This window comes from Podarcis gaigeae (genome assembly GCF_964106915.1).
Source record: "Podarcis gaigeae genome assembly, chromosome: 1".
NCBI classification, from domain to species: Eukaryota; Metazoa; Chordata; class Lepidosauria; order Squamata; family Lacertidae; genus Podarcis; species Podarcis gaigeae.
Window position 1 is genome coordinate 111,075,064 of NC_139678.1, and position 15,344 is coordinate 111,090,407.

At 45.8% G+C, this 15,344-nt stretch overlaps 1 protein-coding gene across 1 annotated transcript in view; it reads right to left on the reverse strand.

Annotated features, from left to right (window-relative positions):
- The window catches only part of ITGAV (integrin subunit alpha V), a 65,075-nt gene extending 52,426 nt beyond the window's left edge, over positions 1 to 12,649 (reverse strand). The window contains exons 1-2 of the mRNA XM_083706209.1: positions 12,173 to 12,649; positions 2,289 to 2,419 (exon numbers count right to left, since the gene is read on the reverse strand). Coding sequence (XP_083562335.1) covers positions 2,289 to 2,419; positions 12,173 to 12,324 — 283 coding nt within the window. The 5' untranslated portion in view covers positions 12,325 to 12,649. The remainder of the gene's footprint in view (positions 1 to 2,288; positions 2,420 to 12,172) is intronic.
- Positions 12,650 to 15,344: the final 2,695 nt, after the last annotated feature.

Here is a 15,344-nt window from a genome sequence, read left to right on the forward strand (position 1 = left end):
ACCGGCAGCAGCTCCTGAGCTGGAGAAGGCTGAGAGGACGGCGCTACGCAAGGCCCTTTAAAATATGCCAGATGCTAAATGGGTCACAGCAATGGCCATGCCTGACCGATAGCGTCGTTTGGCTCTCAAACAAGGCTTTCTATTGTTGGCGAAGGGATCACCCACACACAATAACCAGAAGGGAACGTGGCTCTGTTGCCCTGAAAAAGGAATTCTACACTCTTTTAAAAGCCATGCTTCCCCTTCCACGCACATCAGAAATGAAACCAGAGCTGCAGAGTTTCTCCTAGGGAACATTTCAACAGTCAAATGAAGGGGAGCGGAATTCACTGGGCTTGCATCACACTACAGCTGACCAGTCTCAGCCCATGGGCTGTTTTTTTGGAACTAGGCTACAGCTGGAACCAGATGACATGTTTCTATAAGGTGTTTGTGTGCAGGCTAGAGGGAGAATCTTTGAGATGGATCCAGACTTTGGCCATGTACACACTGCCAGCTTAAAACACAGCTAGGTTGTTCTTTTTCTCAATTTAGATCGAAGCTGATTTGGGGGAAAACACAGTACAGTGGTACCTCGGGTTACATATGCTTCAGGTTACATACGCTTCAGGTCACAGACTCCGCTAACCCAGAAATAGTGCTTCAGGTTAAGAACTTTGCTTCAGGATGAGAACAAAAATCGTGCTCCGGCGGCGTGGCAGCAGAGGAGGCCCCATTAGCTAAAGTGGTACTTCAGATTAAGAACAGTTTCAGGTTAAGTACGGACCTCCGGAATGAATTAAGTACTTAACCTGCAACTAGTGTACCTGCAAGCCCAGCACTGCTCCAGAAATGCCTTAAATGACTGCCTGGCCCTATAGAACGCTTACCAGGATTCCACCACATGTCCACAGATGGCTGTGGGGCTGCATGTGCAAAGTCATGCTATGTACATGGTTTCCCTTTAAATAAATAAATAAATAAATAAATAAATAAATAAATAAATAAATAAATAAATAAATCTATCTATCTATCTATCTATCTATCTATCTATCTATCTATCTATCTATCTTTAGTGGGAGTGACTGAGGGACTGAGCAATCTGCAACTCATAAGCACAGGAATTCAAGCCTGCCTTTATGAGCATATCTCCCACTTCAGGACCTCTTGACTTGGAGCCTCAGGCTAAGTGAACTTAAGAAACTTTCTGAATGGAAAGTTTCCCATCCCCTCTTACCTGCTGCCCTAGAGCCCCCCCCCTAGTATTGTTCCCTGGAGGGTTGGGGAGGGGGCTCCTAAACAATGTGGGGCAGGGCATGAGATTGCTGCTAGGAACAGGAACTAGAATTTCCCTTGTGGTTCAAATCTGATTTGGGGCAATTCTCCCCTCTCATAGCAGCCTACCACACCACATCCCATATTTTTCAGGAGGGATCCTCGACCCTCCAAAGAGGCTTTTATTGGGGGTGCAAATCACTGCAATGGAGAGGAGGGGTCAGGAAACCTCCCCCCCTCCGTGAAATTCTAGAATCCAGTCCTCTATGTTATGCCTACATTGTTCTAAGCCCTGGACAAGGAACCAACGTACCCTTTGCTGAAATAGCCAGCATATAAAAAGCACTTTCAAATGGTTTTTGCCATTGTAAAGCAGAGAGTTCTTTAATTCCAGCGACAAAGATTCCAGCTCACCAGAAAGCCAGCCTATTTTAACACATTGAAACTGCCAAGAACGAACAGTGACAGCTTAGGGATGTCTTCGAATTGGCTTATACCCTACCTCTCATCACAGGCCGTCATTCCCTCCCTTACATTTGCAAATCCGGTGCACTTCCGCCAAGAGAAACTTTATCTGCTAGGATTTGCAGTTCCTTGAGGGGCTGCCAGAAACAAGCAGAAGAGGGCAGGGAGATGGGGGCTGGTTTCCAAACAGTACAGATTCCCAAGATCACGTGGGAAAGCTACATCCTTCCATCCTGCTGGTTCTGTCACCAGGATCCAAACTGTTCACCAACAATTAATGTGTTGGCTGTCTTGTCACAACCATTCCAAATCAATGGCATACTATGCATGTCGGCAGGCCTACCACAACATGCATCACTACCCGAGCCCTCAAGATGGTTCACAACACTGAGCTAAGAGCACCTCCACCATTTTGAATGACTATGGCATGAAGACAGGCCAACAAAGTGAGCTTTGTGTACAGTGACCCTTATTGCTCCAAATCTTTTCCAACAGGTTGCTGATTTGCTTTCCCCTTTGCAATTCACCCAAATCCCTTGGGTTGGCAAAAGCCCATATTGCTATATTACCTGTGGCATCAAATACAATCGGCTGGCAGTTTCTTCTGTTGGGGTTCCAGTTGCACTTGAGCACCTGGCCTCCTTGCACAATCCCAGGTTGAGTTGTGTTTGCCTTTGGAGCACCCACAAGGAGAAACATCCTGCAGGAAACAAATGAAGAAGCAAACAGTTTAGGAATCCTCATTATGCCACTGAAGGAAATGGATTCAAGTGTAGTATGGCAGCTACTGTAATGTTAGGTAGGGCTAGAACCATAGCTAGGACCATGTAGAAGCCAAAGGATTGAGGTGGGATTGTTGGAGGCCCTGTTTGCTCTTCCTTCTATAGTCAGATTTGCTGCATAGAACAACTTGTGGTCCACCGAGCCAAATGCTACCCCACCAGCCATACGTGAGAGTCCAGCCCATCTAAACATTGTGGTTTTGCTGCCCAGCTGAGACTAGAAAAATGGTGGCTAGAGTGGGGGGGGGGTCAATCACCTGGCAGAGCACATGGCTCATGGGCTGTAGTCATCTTGGTGGGTCACCATTAGGGAGGTCTTGTCCCATGAGATTTTTTATCACCACAAAAAAATTCAGAGCCAGTGTGACTCTCCCCCAGATTCCTATGGAAAGCCCAGAAGCAGGACATGAGAACAGCAGCACTCTTCCAATTTGTGAATCGCAGCAACTGATATTTACAGGCATACAAACCAACTCCTAGGGGCCAAGGGGGCTTCGGTCTCCACAACAAAATATTTGAGGGGGCTGGGCCTTCCCATTCAAAGGGTGTATGTGTGCACTGCATTGTGTGACTGATTATGCGGGATGGGGCTTTCCTGGGTCCCCACAATATTTTATTCAAGTTGCCCCCCCTGTTTACAGACATACCAGTGAGACCTAAGATTTCAGCATGAGGGCAACATCCCCTTAAGAGAACTTCTCAGGGGCTACATGTCAGTAGTGGGCAGGCCTAGAGGCAAAAAGTGGGAGCAATGAATGTGAATCTTACCATGCAGTATCAGGGACAGGTAATATGGAACCTGTGAGGATAAACTTTGGCGCCCCCCCCCCATATTTCTTATTTTCACAATAAGTCTTTTTGGTACAGTTGCTTTTTAAATGGATCTTCTCAGTAGGTACCCGTATAAATATACATGTTGCTGTTGCTGTTGTGATTTTGCACACCCTTGCAATTTTGCTCAGCACCTTGTGTGAGGGAACTGTGCTCAGTGCCCTAAATCTGGCACTACCTTCTAGCAAAACAAAGCTCAGAGGTTTCTGCTCTCTCACACATCTCCATCCCTTATCCAGGCAAGAAAGAGGCATTATCACACTTCAAGGACACATTCCAGTCAGTAAGCCATGTAGCCTTTGAAGCCCAAAGACCAGATTAAAAGGCCTATAGGACTGCATGAAGGCCACCAGGCCTGAGGTCTCTTTCTCTCTGACCTAGGCTCAAAATGTGCTGGAATGGCCAAAGTTGCAACTTGCTTACCCCACCTCAACCAAAACGATATACAGTCATTCCTTGGCTCCCGAACGCCTTGGGAGTCGAATGTTCCAGCTTCCAAATAATCGAAAACCGGAAGTGAGTGTTATGGTTTTCAAACGTTCTTTTGGAAGCCCAACGTCTGACAGGGCTTCTGTGGCTTCTGATTGGCTGCAGGAAGCTCCTGCAGCCAATCAGAAGCCACACTTTGGTTTTCAAATGATTTGGAAGTCGAACGGACTTCCGGAACTGATTCTGTTCAACTTCTGAGGTACGACTGTACAGGGCTGGACTGTAAGACATAAGAACGTAAGAAACGCCTGTTGGATCAGATCACTGGCCCATCTAGTCCAGCATCCTGTTTCACAATGGCCAAAAAGATGCCTGTGGGAAGTCTGCAAGCTACACATGAGCACTCTGCCTGTCTGCATTTTCCAGCACCTGGTATTCAGAGGCATAATGCCTTTGACAGTGCAGATAGACAGACCACAAAGAAGAAGTCTACATGGCAGATGAGCCTTGCATGATGTTTCCACACAACAGATGTTTCCATGTGCTGTGTTTGAGTAACCAGCAGCATATGAGGTTTAGTGATCTTCTAAGTTGAAGGGAATGAGTCTTTAAATTCCATGGCATTCAATATATTCCAAAGCTATTCTGGCCTTCAACTCCTCCCCCAGCAAACACACTTTAAGCGCAAACAAATCTACTCCAAAAATAAAACAAACAGCCTCCTGCAGTCATTAGAATATATCATGTTCCTTGTACTCAAGGAAAGTCTCTCCTGCTCTCCTTCCACTTCAAGCAACATGCCTCTATAAATCATCAGGCATATTCCCCTTAATTCACAACATCTCTGCTCAAATCTACTCTCCAGAACAAATACCCTCAGCTATTCAGTCTCACTTACTTCTGATGTTTTGATTTGGCAAATCTTGGCCGTGACAGTATTGAAATGACAGCTTAAAATAGAAAAGAAGCAGTCAAACAAAAAACACACCCCATAATATCCCAATTCTGATGTTGACTATGCCAGGAAATAAATGCAAAACATATGGCAAATAAACTGCTCTACCCACTGCAGCGACTTACAGCGCAACATTTTGCCAGGGACATCAACGCTGTCCAACACAAATGTTTAGGATTGGAGTGTTGCATGTTGATCCTACAGATATCAGCAGATGCAGTGGTGAGCCACAGAGTGTGCTGTGTGCCAACACAAAATTGCCACATTCCAAAAGGATTATGGCTCCTCTCTCTTTCAGAGGAAGTCGGAAGTTCCACAGGTACAGTTTGCTTATCACCATGTGAGCAGATATAAGAGAAAGGGAAAATAGTGTCCACTCCCTCTGTTCCTGCCAAATTTCAATTGTTTCACTTTTATCCCAGAATTAGTATTTGCATGCTTTCAGAACATAAGATTCCTCCTCTATTTCTTTCTTAACAACTGCTGAATTTGCAAAACTGAAACCATGGATTATGTCTTCAGCAATCGGAACTGTGTGTAGACAAATATCCAACTAAGTTTGTGCCATGTACACACCTTGCTTATTTGGATAGCTAGTCAAGTTTATACCTTGGGCATGTTTATATTGTTAAACATGTAGAAATGGTTCTGTGGTTCACTGGATCCCCAGCCAAGTAGATGAATCCCAATTATTTGAATAGAGCTTTTTTCCAAGTCTTTGTTCCTTGGCATCAGAGTTCAGGAAAATTATATATACAATGAGTCATGCTGTACTAAATATAACAAGGCAAGTCAACTATTGTAAGAGCATGATATCCAACTAAGTTGTACTCAGAGTAGACCCATTGAAATCAATGGACTTTAGTTGGTTAAGTTTTTTAATTTCTATGGCTCCATCCTGAGTACAAATAGCATCGGATACCACCATTCATTTCGTTTTGCCTGGGGCACAATTCATTTAAAGAATAACAAAAGGAGGAGCAATATCCACCAAGGAGAAACAGTGAAGCAAAATGGTCAGTCATCAAGCTTCTGCAAAGTAGGAACATAAGAAGACTCCTCCTAGATCAGAGCAAAGGCCCTTCTGGTCCAGCGTCCTGTTCTCTCAGTGGCCAGCCCCATGCTCATGGAAACCAGCAAGCAGAACATACAAGCATACATACATCATTTTATTCATATGCCACCTTTCCACAGTTCAAACCATGCTCAAGGTGGCTTCCAGTATGGTGTAGTGGTTAAGAGCGGTAGTCTTGTAATCTGGTGAACTGGGTTCACGTCTCCGCTCCTCCACATGCAGCTGCTGGGTGACCTTGGGCCAGTCACACTTCTCTGAAGTCTCTCAGGCCCACTCACCTCACAGAGTGTTTGTTGTGGGGGAGGAAGGGAAAGGAGAATGTTAGCTGCTTTGAGACTCCTTCGGGTAGTGATAAAGCGGGGTATCAAATCCAAACTCTTCTTCCAACATAAAAAAACATAAATGACTACAACTAGGGCTTGGTGATGTATCAATACAATCACCCAAAATCGGTTTTCCCTATCGTGGAAAACCCTATCGGTTTTCCCTATCCCTATCGTGATAATGGTTTCATAATATCTGACATGGTGATATCACAAATCACAATGTGTGTGTGTGTTTGAGTGCTATATAAAAAATTGTGATGGGGGGAAATAATGGAGCCGGTCATAACTTCTCTCATGATTTCTGCTGCCCCTGCTGCTTATAAAATAGCAGTTTTAACAGTATGCTAAAGGTAAGTAAAAATGTATCTGTTTTAGACCCCTATGTCAGAGTTTTTCAAACTTTTCATGGTGCTGGCACATTTTTCAGACACACATCATTTCGTGACACAGTAATTCAGTTTTACTAGCACAACGGAGGTTAAACTAACCCCCTCTCAGCCCCAGGAGGAGTGTTCGCATGACACACCTACACACTGCAGCCGACACACTAATATGTCGCAACACACAGTTTGGAAAGCTCTGCCCTAAGTAGTAGCAGTTGCCAGGACATTATCCTGTTTGCCTCTACATAGTTACATCCTTATTTCAGACATCGTGATCTATCGCTATATACCACTGTGTTCAGCTGATGATATATCACAATGTTGAAAACCAGATATCGCCCAGCCCTATCTACAACTTAACAAAAGCATTCATAAACAATAAATTAAACATTAAAAGTTACAAAACTAAACTGAACAATTTCCACATAAATCACAACAAAATCTAAAATAAAGTTACAAAAAACCAACAGCACCCCCCTCAAAACAAAAAACAAAAAAACCTCAGCCCATGAGTCTGTTCAGCAGCCTCAGCTTTTGTAGTTGGAGTCAGTCCGGACCGCACCCTCCCATGCCAGGTGGGAAAAGGCCTATAAGGCAGGGAGCAGGTCTTCCAGGACTCACAGCCAAGATGGACTTGAACACAACAGCACTCTCCCCTCCTGTGGTTTCCAGCAACTGGTATCAGAAGCATTGCTGCCTGCCTTCGACAGCGGAGGTTGAGCATATCAATCAAGGCTAGTAGCCAACTGATAGCCCTATCTTCCAATAATTTATCTAATCCTTGTGAGGTCTCCCTGCTCCTTCTTTGAATGATTCATACAAGTTGTGCTAGATGGGGATCTGCCCATAATCAAAACAACTGCCACTTACTAAACCATCAGATATTGTAAGTTATCAGACTTCTGTCAAGATATAGCAGGTCTACTCAAGCTATAATCCACCAAGCCCAAGACAGGCCAACAGACATGCGTTGTGGGCTGCAGGCACTTCCCCTCCCCAATCCTGGCCCCCAGTTTTGCAGGCAGGAAGCACAAGGGTGTGATTTATCTCACCACTGGTGGTGCGCTCATACATGATTGATGGACTAGGTTCAGCTTGAGCGGCCACTACTAAGCACGGCATTGTTATCAAGATGCTTGCAAACTGACTGCTTCATCATCTGCCCTAGGATCTTCCCTGGTACTGATGTCAGAATGACAAGTCTGTTATTTCCTGGATCCTCCCCCACTCTCCCACTTCCCAGCCCTGTTTTTTTTTGGTTTTTTTTTTTACTATTTGGGCAACATTTGCCTATCTCCAGTCCTGCGGCATCTCAAGATGATAGACAGCAAGCTCTTTGTACTACCCAGGCATACCAAGTTCCATACAACAAGGTTTCGGGGAATTTCCTGAATTCCTCCTGCAATTCATCATGCAAAACTGCTCTCCTGAGTTCCTGCAGAACAAACCACTGTAGGCATAAGCTGCTAGTGACCTGTTTTCCTTCATCCTACTTGGTCATAAGCATGGCTTTCCTCCTGCCTACATTAAGTGTACAGTGGTACCTCGGGTTAAGTACTTAATTCATTCCGGAGGTCTGTTCTTAAACTGAAACTGTTCTTAACCTGAAGCACCACTTCAGCTAATAGGGCCTCCTGCTGTTGCCACGCCACTGGAGCACGATTTCTGTTCTCATCCTGTCTTACTGATTTAAATTGTGATTTAAATCAAATCCACCCTGTGCATAGGTTTCCTGTACCAGTACAGTAAAATAGAAGAAGAAGAAGAGTTTGGATTTGATATCCCGCCTTTCACTCCCTTTAAGGAGTCTCAAAGCGGCTAACATTCTCCTTTCCCTTCCTCCCCCACAACAAACACTCTGTGAGGTGAGTGGGGCTGAGAGACTTCAAGGAAGTGTGACTGGCCCAAGGTCACCCAGCAGCTGCATGTGGAGGAGCGGAGACGCGAACCCGGTTACCCAGGATTACGAGACTACCGCTCTTAACCACTACACCACACTGGCTGTGTACGTTATACAGTGGTACCTCGGGTTACATACGCTTCAGGTTACATATGCTTCAGGTTACAGACTCCGCTAACCCAGAAATAGTACCTTGGGTTAAGAACTTTGCTTCAGGATGAGAACAGAAATGGTGCTCTGGCGGTGCAATGGCCAGGTTAAGAACAGTTTCAGGTTAAGAACGGACCTCCGGAACGAATTAAGTACTTAACCCGAGATAAAAAAGGTAAAGGTACCCCTGCCCATACGGGCCAGTCTTGACAGACTCTGGGGTTGTGCGCCCATCTCACTCAAGAGGCCAGGGGCCAGCGCTGTCCGGAGACACTTCCGGGTCACGTGGCCAGCGTGACAAAGCTGCATCTGGCGAGCCAGAGCTGCACACGGAAACGCCGTTTACCTTTCCACTAGTAAGTGGTCCCTATTTATCTACTTGCACCCGGAGGTGCTTTCGAACTGCTAGGTTGGCAGGCGCTGGGACCGAGCAGCGGGAGCGCACCCCGCCGCAGGGATTCCAACCGCCGACCTTTCGATCGGCAAGTCCTAGGTGCTGAGGCTTTAACCCACAGCGCCACCTGCGCCACCTGCGTACCCGAGATACCACTGTATTATTTTTGGCTCTTACTCATGTACCTCTTTGAGTGCCATCTGACAGCAGATGCCCACAGCTTATAGGCGTCCAAATACACACCCATCTCATGGGTGACATCCACACCATTCCTTTAAACCACTCTTATGCCACATTTAAAAGTCACGGCGTCTCCCAAAGAATCCTGCGAACTGTTGTATCTTTGTCAGAGAGCTACAATTCCAAGCACCCTTAGCAAACTACACTTCCCTGGATTCCTTGGGGGGGAAACCATTGCTGTTAATGAGGCATAAGACTGCTTTAAATGTATGGTGAGAATGTGAGCCCCCTTACCATATTTTTCCGTCTAAAGACGCCCCCTATTTTTGGGGACTCCAAATTAAGAAAACATCCCTCAGCACTACCCATGTATAAGACAAGCCCCAATTTAAAACCTAATTTCTGGTAAAAAAAAAAAACCCTAGTCTTATATATGGAAAAATATGGTGCGTCTTCCCCATTGCCACTGTAGTCCTATTTGGGCATTATCCTTCATGCAGACACCAGGATCATGCCCACCAGCTCCACCCTGCCCAGCCCACTGACCCTGCCCCATATCCCCTCCTGTGCTGGCTCTGCCCCCCCATCCATGGGACGCAGGGAAGGTCTGTAGAACAAAGCCCACCATAATTTCAAACCCAGATCATACAGGGCTTATAATTCATGGAAGTGAGGAACCTACACACGAAGAGCAGGTGATACTCAGCTTGACTGATCAGTACATACTGCTACATACTGGAATAAAGGGTTAAAACTTATCTACCCATAGGCAGCCCCTCCTCAGACAAGACTTTTTGCTGCCTGAGGCAGACAAGATGGTTCTCCAATGGCACATACAGAAATTGCCTGGGGCTTGACAGCTGAATTTTACTTCAACACTAGCCACGTGTCAGCTTTCCCCACCAAACCTGAGGGCAACAGGCTAGCTTAGGGGGCGCAGGATAAGCTCTGTCCTTCAGCACCTTGCTGCCAGCCCCACCCTCAGCATTCACTGCCTGAGGTGGCCACCTCACTCTGACTAATGGTGGGGACGGCCCTATCCAAGTCTACCTCAGGCCCAAAACTTATTTGGCCATATCTGGTCAGAGGCGTTTCTATGATAGACCTTTGGTTCGATCCATAAAGAGAGTTCATATGTGAAACGGTCTTATAAGACAATGCTACTCATGTTTACCCAAAAGTATATGCCATGGGTTCTGTGGGGCTTACAAACTGGTTAGGGCCTTCTGGTGGTTTCACAGCGAACCAGACAGAGGGCCTTCTCGGTCCCTGTGGAACCCCCTTCCACCAGATGTCAAGGAGATAAGCAACTATAACTTTTAGAAGACATCTGAAGGCAGCACTGTATAGGGAAGTTTTTAATGTTTGATCATTGCAGGCCTAGGCTACCACTTATTCCTGGGACCTCCTCTAGGAAAAACACACACATATGACATTAGCAGCATATCCCAACCTTTGCACCAACTTGGAGCACCTCAGTTACATTCAAAATGTATATCCTCTGCCACAAACGCCTATCTGGAAAGAAATCACAGTGAGACTGGGAGAATACGCATCAGAGCATAGCAACCAGCTCTTAGGGGCTGAGGTGATTTCACACCCCCCTAATAAAATATTTGATGAGGCTACCCTCCCCCCCAAGTTGATGGGCATTGCCTTTCTAACGCTGTGCGTGTGCCGTGTCTTGTGATCGATTATGTGGGGCGAGGGTTACCTGCCCCCCACCCCCAGATTTTATTCAAGTTAGTATCCCTGGCTTCAGAGCATTAAGTTTAGCCATCACAGAAACAAACGGACCCTCTCATTTTGGGGGACTTAACACAGCAAAGTTTGTGCAATCTGGACGGTTCTGCTCCCTCTTCCCCATAATCAAAATGAAAAGCTGTCAGACCACATTAGAGCCTATTAGACAAAAGTGCATTCAAATGGATGACAATATCTGAATCACACATCAAGACTGGCTCACAGGCTGCAAATATCCTGACACAGAGTTTGTGTTACTCCTGGTAACGGATCCGAAGTTCAAGACAGCATTGTTTAGGATTCAGTGGATGGGCGGGTTTAAGAGAGGTTCACTTCTTATTGATTCATCTTCCACAGTTTTATACATTTCCACATATAATTATGAAACATAGCATCTGTCCATAATTACTCCATTTATACAGTAGTAATAATATTAATAATAAAAATGTTGGCCGGGGTCCTCTAAAAGGCAGGATTTCAGCATGACATTGTCCGCCACTTCTAATTAATCTGGGACAAGCAGGTAACAAATTATGAATAAGGAAAAGAAAATATGTTTCCTTCTCTCCCCTCCCCCGCCCCTTTCCCCTGCAATTACAGCATCAAAATGGCTCACACCACATAGCACCACTATCATCTTCTGATACAAAGTGTCCCTCACAGATTTGTATGGCCAGGATAAGAAGAGGCAATCTTGCCTTGTATCAGGGGGAAGGAATGTGAGCTAAGACTTTCAGTACTTGGGTTTTAGCCAAATCTTCCTATATGCACGTAGCTTTCCAATGATTTCAACGGGGTTCCTTCCTAAATCCGGGCTCCCAAAAGCCTACGCACCCTTACTTGGGGAGTTAAGTCCAGCTCAAAGCACTTTTGAGGAGGTTCGCTCTGTGGTGCATTTCTTATGGTCCACTGAAATCAGCGGGATTTGGGAGAGGCAGAAGATGGGGAGAACGTATAGCCGAGCGAGGAGGAGGGTGTCTAAGCTGGGCGTACAGGCGCGGAGGGAAGCTTACTCTATCCCAATTCCAGACACACTTTTGCTCGGAAGTTCCGTTCCATTCATTCCAATGAAGCTCGCTTCCAAAGCGGAGCTGTGCTCAGAATGGAGATCAGAACAGGCGCGTTTCAGTTTCCCTTGCAGGGCTCCATCAAGGACTTTCCTGGGGCTTGTCCAACATTTTCTGGCGTCTAATAATTAACGAAAAAGAGAAAAGACTGCAAAGATCCCAGGGTCCTCCTGGCGAAGGAGCGCGGCGCCTTTTCCCGTTTCGGGATGGATGCGCCCGAGTGACAGATTATACTTACGAGGAGAGATCCGGGGCGAAGAAATCCACCGCGAAGCCGAAGTAACTCCCTTCGGAACCGGAGTAAACAGTTGGGCTCTCCACGTCCAGGTTGAAGGCGATGCCCGGCGCCAGTAGGCGGCCCACGAGCAAAAACAACCAGAACCCAGCCATGGCCAGCAAAAGCGATGCCCAGCAGATGCCCTGTAGAGACGGGTCCTTCCAAGCTCCCCCCTTGGGATTTAATTTTATTTTTTTGCGGGCACCTCAACTCTCCAGCCAAGGAAGGGTTGCGGGAGATCCGATTCCGACACGGCGAAGAGGGAGCTGCGAAAATTACTCCACAGCCAGCCGGTGGGACTGACCACTTCCTTTTTTGTTTTGTTCCCTGTTTCTCCAGGACGGGCACAGACTGGGTCGTGGGCGGGGAAACAGGCGCAGCCGCCGCCAACGCCGCCAGCCTTGAGCCGTCGAACCGCCCCCATCGCTCCAAGGGGGCCGGGCGAGGAGAGAGCGAAAGGCGGATCATCGCCATCATGTGACTGTCTGGAGAGGAGGAGGAGCGGCGTGCGCTTGAATGCGAACAGTAGGGAAAGGCGGCCTTGGTCGCTCGCAGGGGTTGCTCTCTCTCCTCGGTCCGGCCGGAGGCGGGAGAGCCTCGGCTCCTGCTGACCCGCGGAGCGAGTGCACGATCAGGCTGGATAGGCACCGAGAGCGCCGAATCATTTCCTGGAAAACTCGAAGTTCGAACTACAAGGCGAACTGAGCTGGGCCTCAGCATGCCCACCTGTAAAATGGGGGTTCTAGCAGTCAGGTGCGATTAACAGGAAATCTTGGCGGGGGGCAACATGGCTTTGGACGGAGGGTCCCTTGGTTAAACATGAATTGGTGAGTGAATGGGTACCCGCAGTAAAAACGGGCACCGTTTTGCTCATCCCCTGGTTGGTACTGCTGCTCTAAACCATGGTTTCACTTCGCATTGTATCTGAGCCAAGGTTCATGGTTTGTCTCACTCTGTAATGAAGGTTTGTTCATAGTTTACTGTTCCTGGCTTATCTGGGGAAAACAAACCAGGAACCCATGTTTCCTTTCCTTACTCAACTAATGAAAGTTGTAGGAACCCTGTGATCTTCTTCATCTGGCTACTCTGAATTTGCTGGACCAGGATTGCTACTTCTGAACTGGGACATATTTGGTTCCACAGTGAAAAGGCTGAATCAAAAAGAATTTTCTTTCTGATTTAAATAGTTTGTCCCATCAAGTAGTTGTTTAGCATCCTGTTTATTGAAAAGTGAACTGAGCAGAAAAAACCCTAGACCAGAAGAAAACGTAGTTGGTTAATTATTACTGGGTTTATTATCCCTCTTCCTCATACTCCCACCATTGTTGGATTTTTAAAAAAAGAATCCTTCCGTAATATTTGTTTCCTCCTTGTGTTTTGATGTGTGTCAGAAGGGCAGCAACTGAGTTAATTAAGGCAGTTGTTTTGCCAAGTCAGCAAACTGCCTCCTACCATGCTGAGTCATCTCAAAGAAAAGGAAGTCACAGAGTCATTTACTGTATGGACTTCAGTCCCTACAGGCCTTGCAAAAAAAACCAGCAACCCAACCCTCCAGCTGTCTAGACATATTCAGGGTGTAGCTACACATCCTTATATGGAAATGTGCCTCCCCCCCCTACAATTAAAAAAAAAAATCCCCAAGGGCACCAGAACTAGGAAAGGTAAGGATGTGAGTGTATCCTAACTAGTTTGTAATATGACTAAAGAGGAATGGTCGTAGGCCAAGAAGATAAATGTATTACATTCAGCTGCAAAACAATTCCTGCCTTTTGGAATGAATGACTAAATCTGATTGATCTACGGCTAACAAAGGATTACAAACACTAATTTTAGGTTGAATAGATGAGAATGACTTGTGGCTAAGTGGAGTTCTGGTGAACAAAACCCTTATCTCGCTTAGAAGTGGAAAACATGGTACTTCTGATTCTGCTTGTTCAGTTTTTGGGTACAGCTGCAAAATGAACAACTCTAGAATCAGATTCCAGATGGTAAACAAAAAATGGGCCGGCGTGCTCTTGTTTTTTGGTGTTAGGCTCAGATACCTATCCTAAAGTCGCAATTAAGGGCAGACTTAAGGAGAGGAGGCTTTTATTTGGTATGCTGTAATGTTGTTCTAGCTATTCAAAAAAAAGAGAAAAGAAGCAAGATCAGTGACTATGTTGCACAGCTGTAGCAAAAAAAAGTCTTGTCGTACCTTTATAAGGCTCCATCTGTGGTGTACATTGAAAACAGCATACTACTTCAAACTGTCATGGCTTCCCTCAAATAATTCTGGGTGCTGTCGTTTGTTAAGGATGCTGAGAGTTTCTAGGAGACTCTTATTCCCCTCCTAGTGCTACAATTCCCAGAGTTCTCTGAGAAGAGAGATTGACTGTTAAACCATTCTGTGAGAGGAATAGGAACCCGTGACTTGTTCCAAGTGGTATGAAATTGCTTTAAGTGCATAGTGCAGATGGGGCCTAACAGATCTCCCATGTAATCCCATGCATGCTTTCTCAAAAGTAAATCCCACTGAGTTCAGTATGGGTTGCTTCCAGGATTGCAGCCTTATTGCGGCTCAAGTTTTCATAGACTAAACCCACTTCATCAGATGGATGCAGCCCTTCATAAAAAAAGAACTCTTATGTAGTCCACTCTTGTCATGTCCCATTATATGAGCACTGCAGCGGAACATTTTGTTTTCTTTTTTAAAGAGGCATGTTGTGAATAGCCAGGGAAATTTGGTGTTTTAAGTTTGCTTATGCTTTGGTCCTTTGGGGCCCAACTTAACTTCTACTGATGTTCCCTTGTGAACTTTTATCCTATTAAAGTTTTGTTTTGTGATGGCCAAATGTCTCAGTACAAATTAATCTAATCTAATTTGAGCACAGTGGTTTAAGGTGACCACACTGTACATTAAATAGAATTCGGATTAATATTTAATTATCTTTAAAAACACTGCTTTGCTTTCTTCTTCTTTTTATAAACTATGTAATATTGAATCTCTAGCCAAGAGAAGGCCTTCCTAGCCAGCTTCAATCTTCTCTTTCCACGCTGGTTTAATTTTCTCAGCCCCCAAAACCTGAGATGATGCTCCTGGGGAGAGGTGGGCTTTGATTATAGGATACCTCAGCAGTGCTTTAGAGGGGGAAAC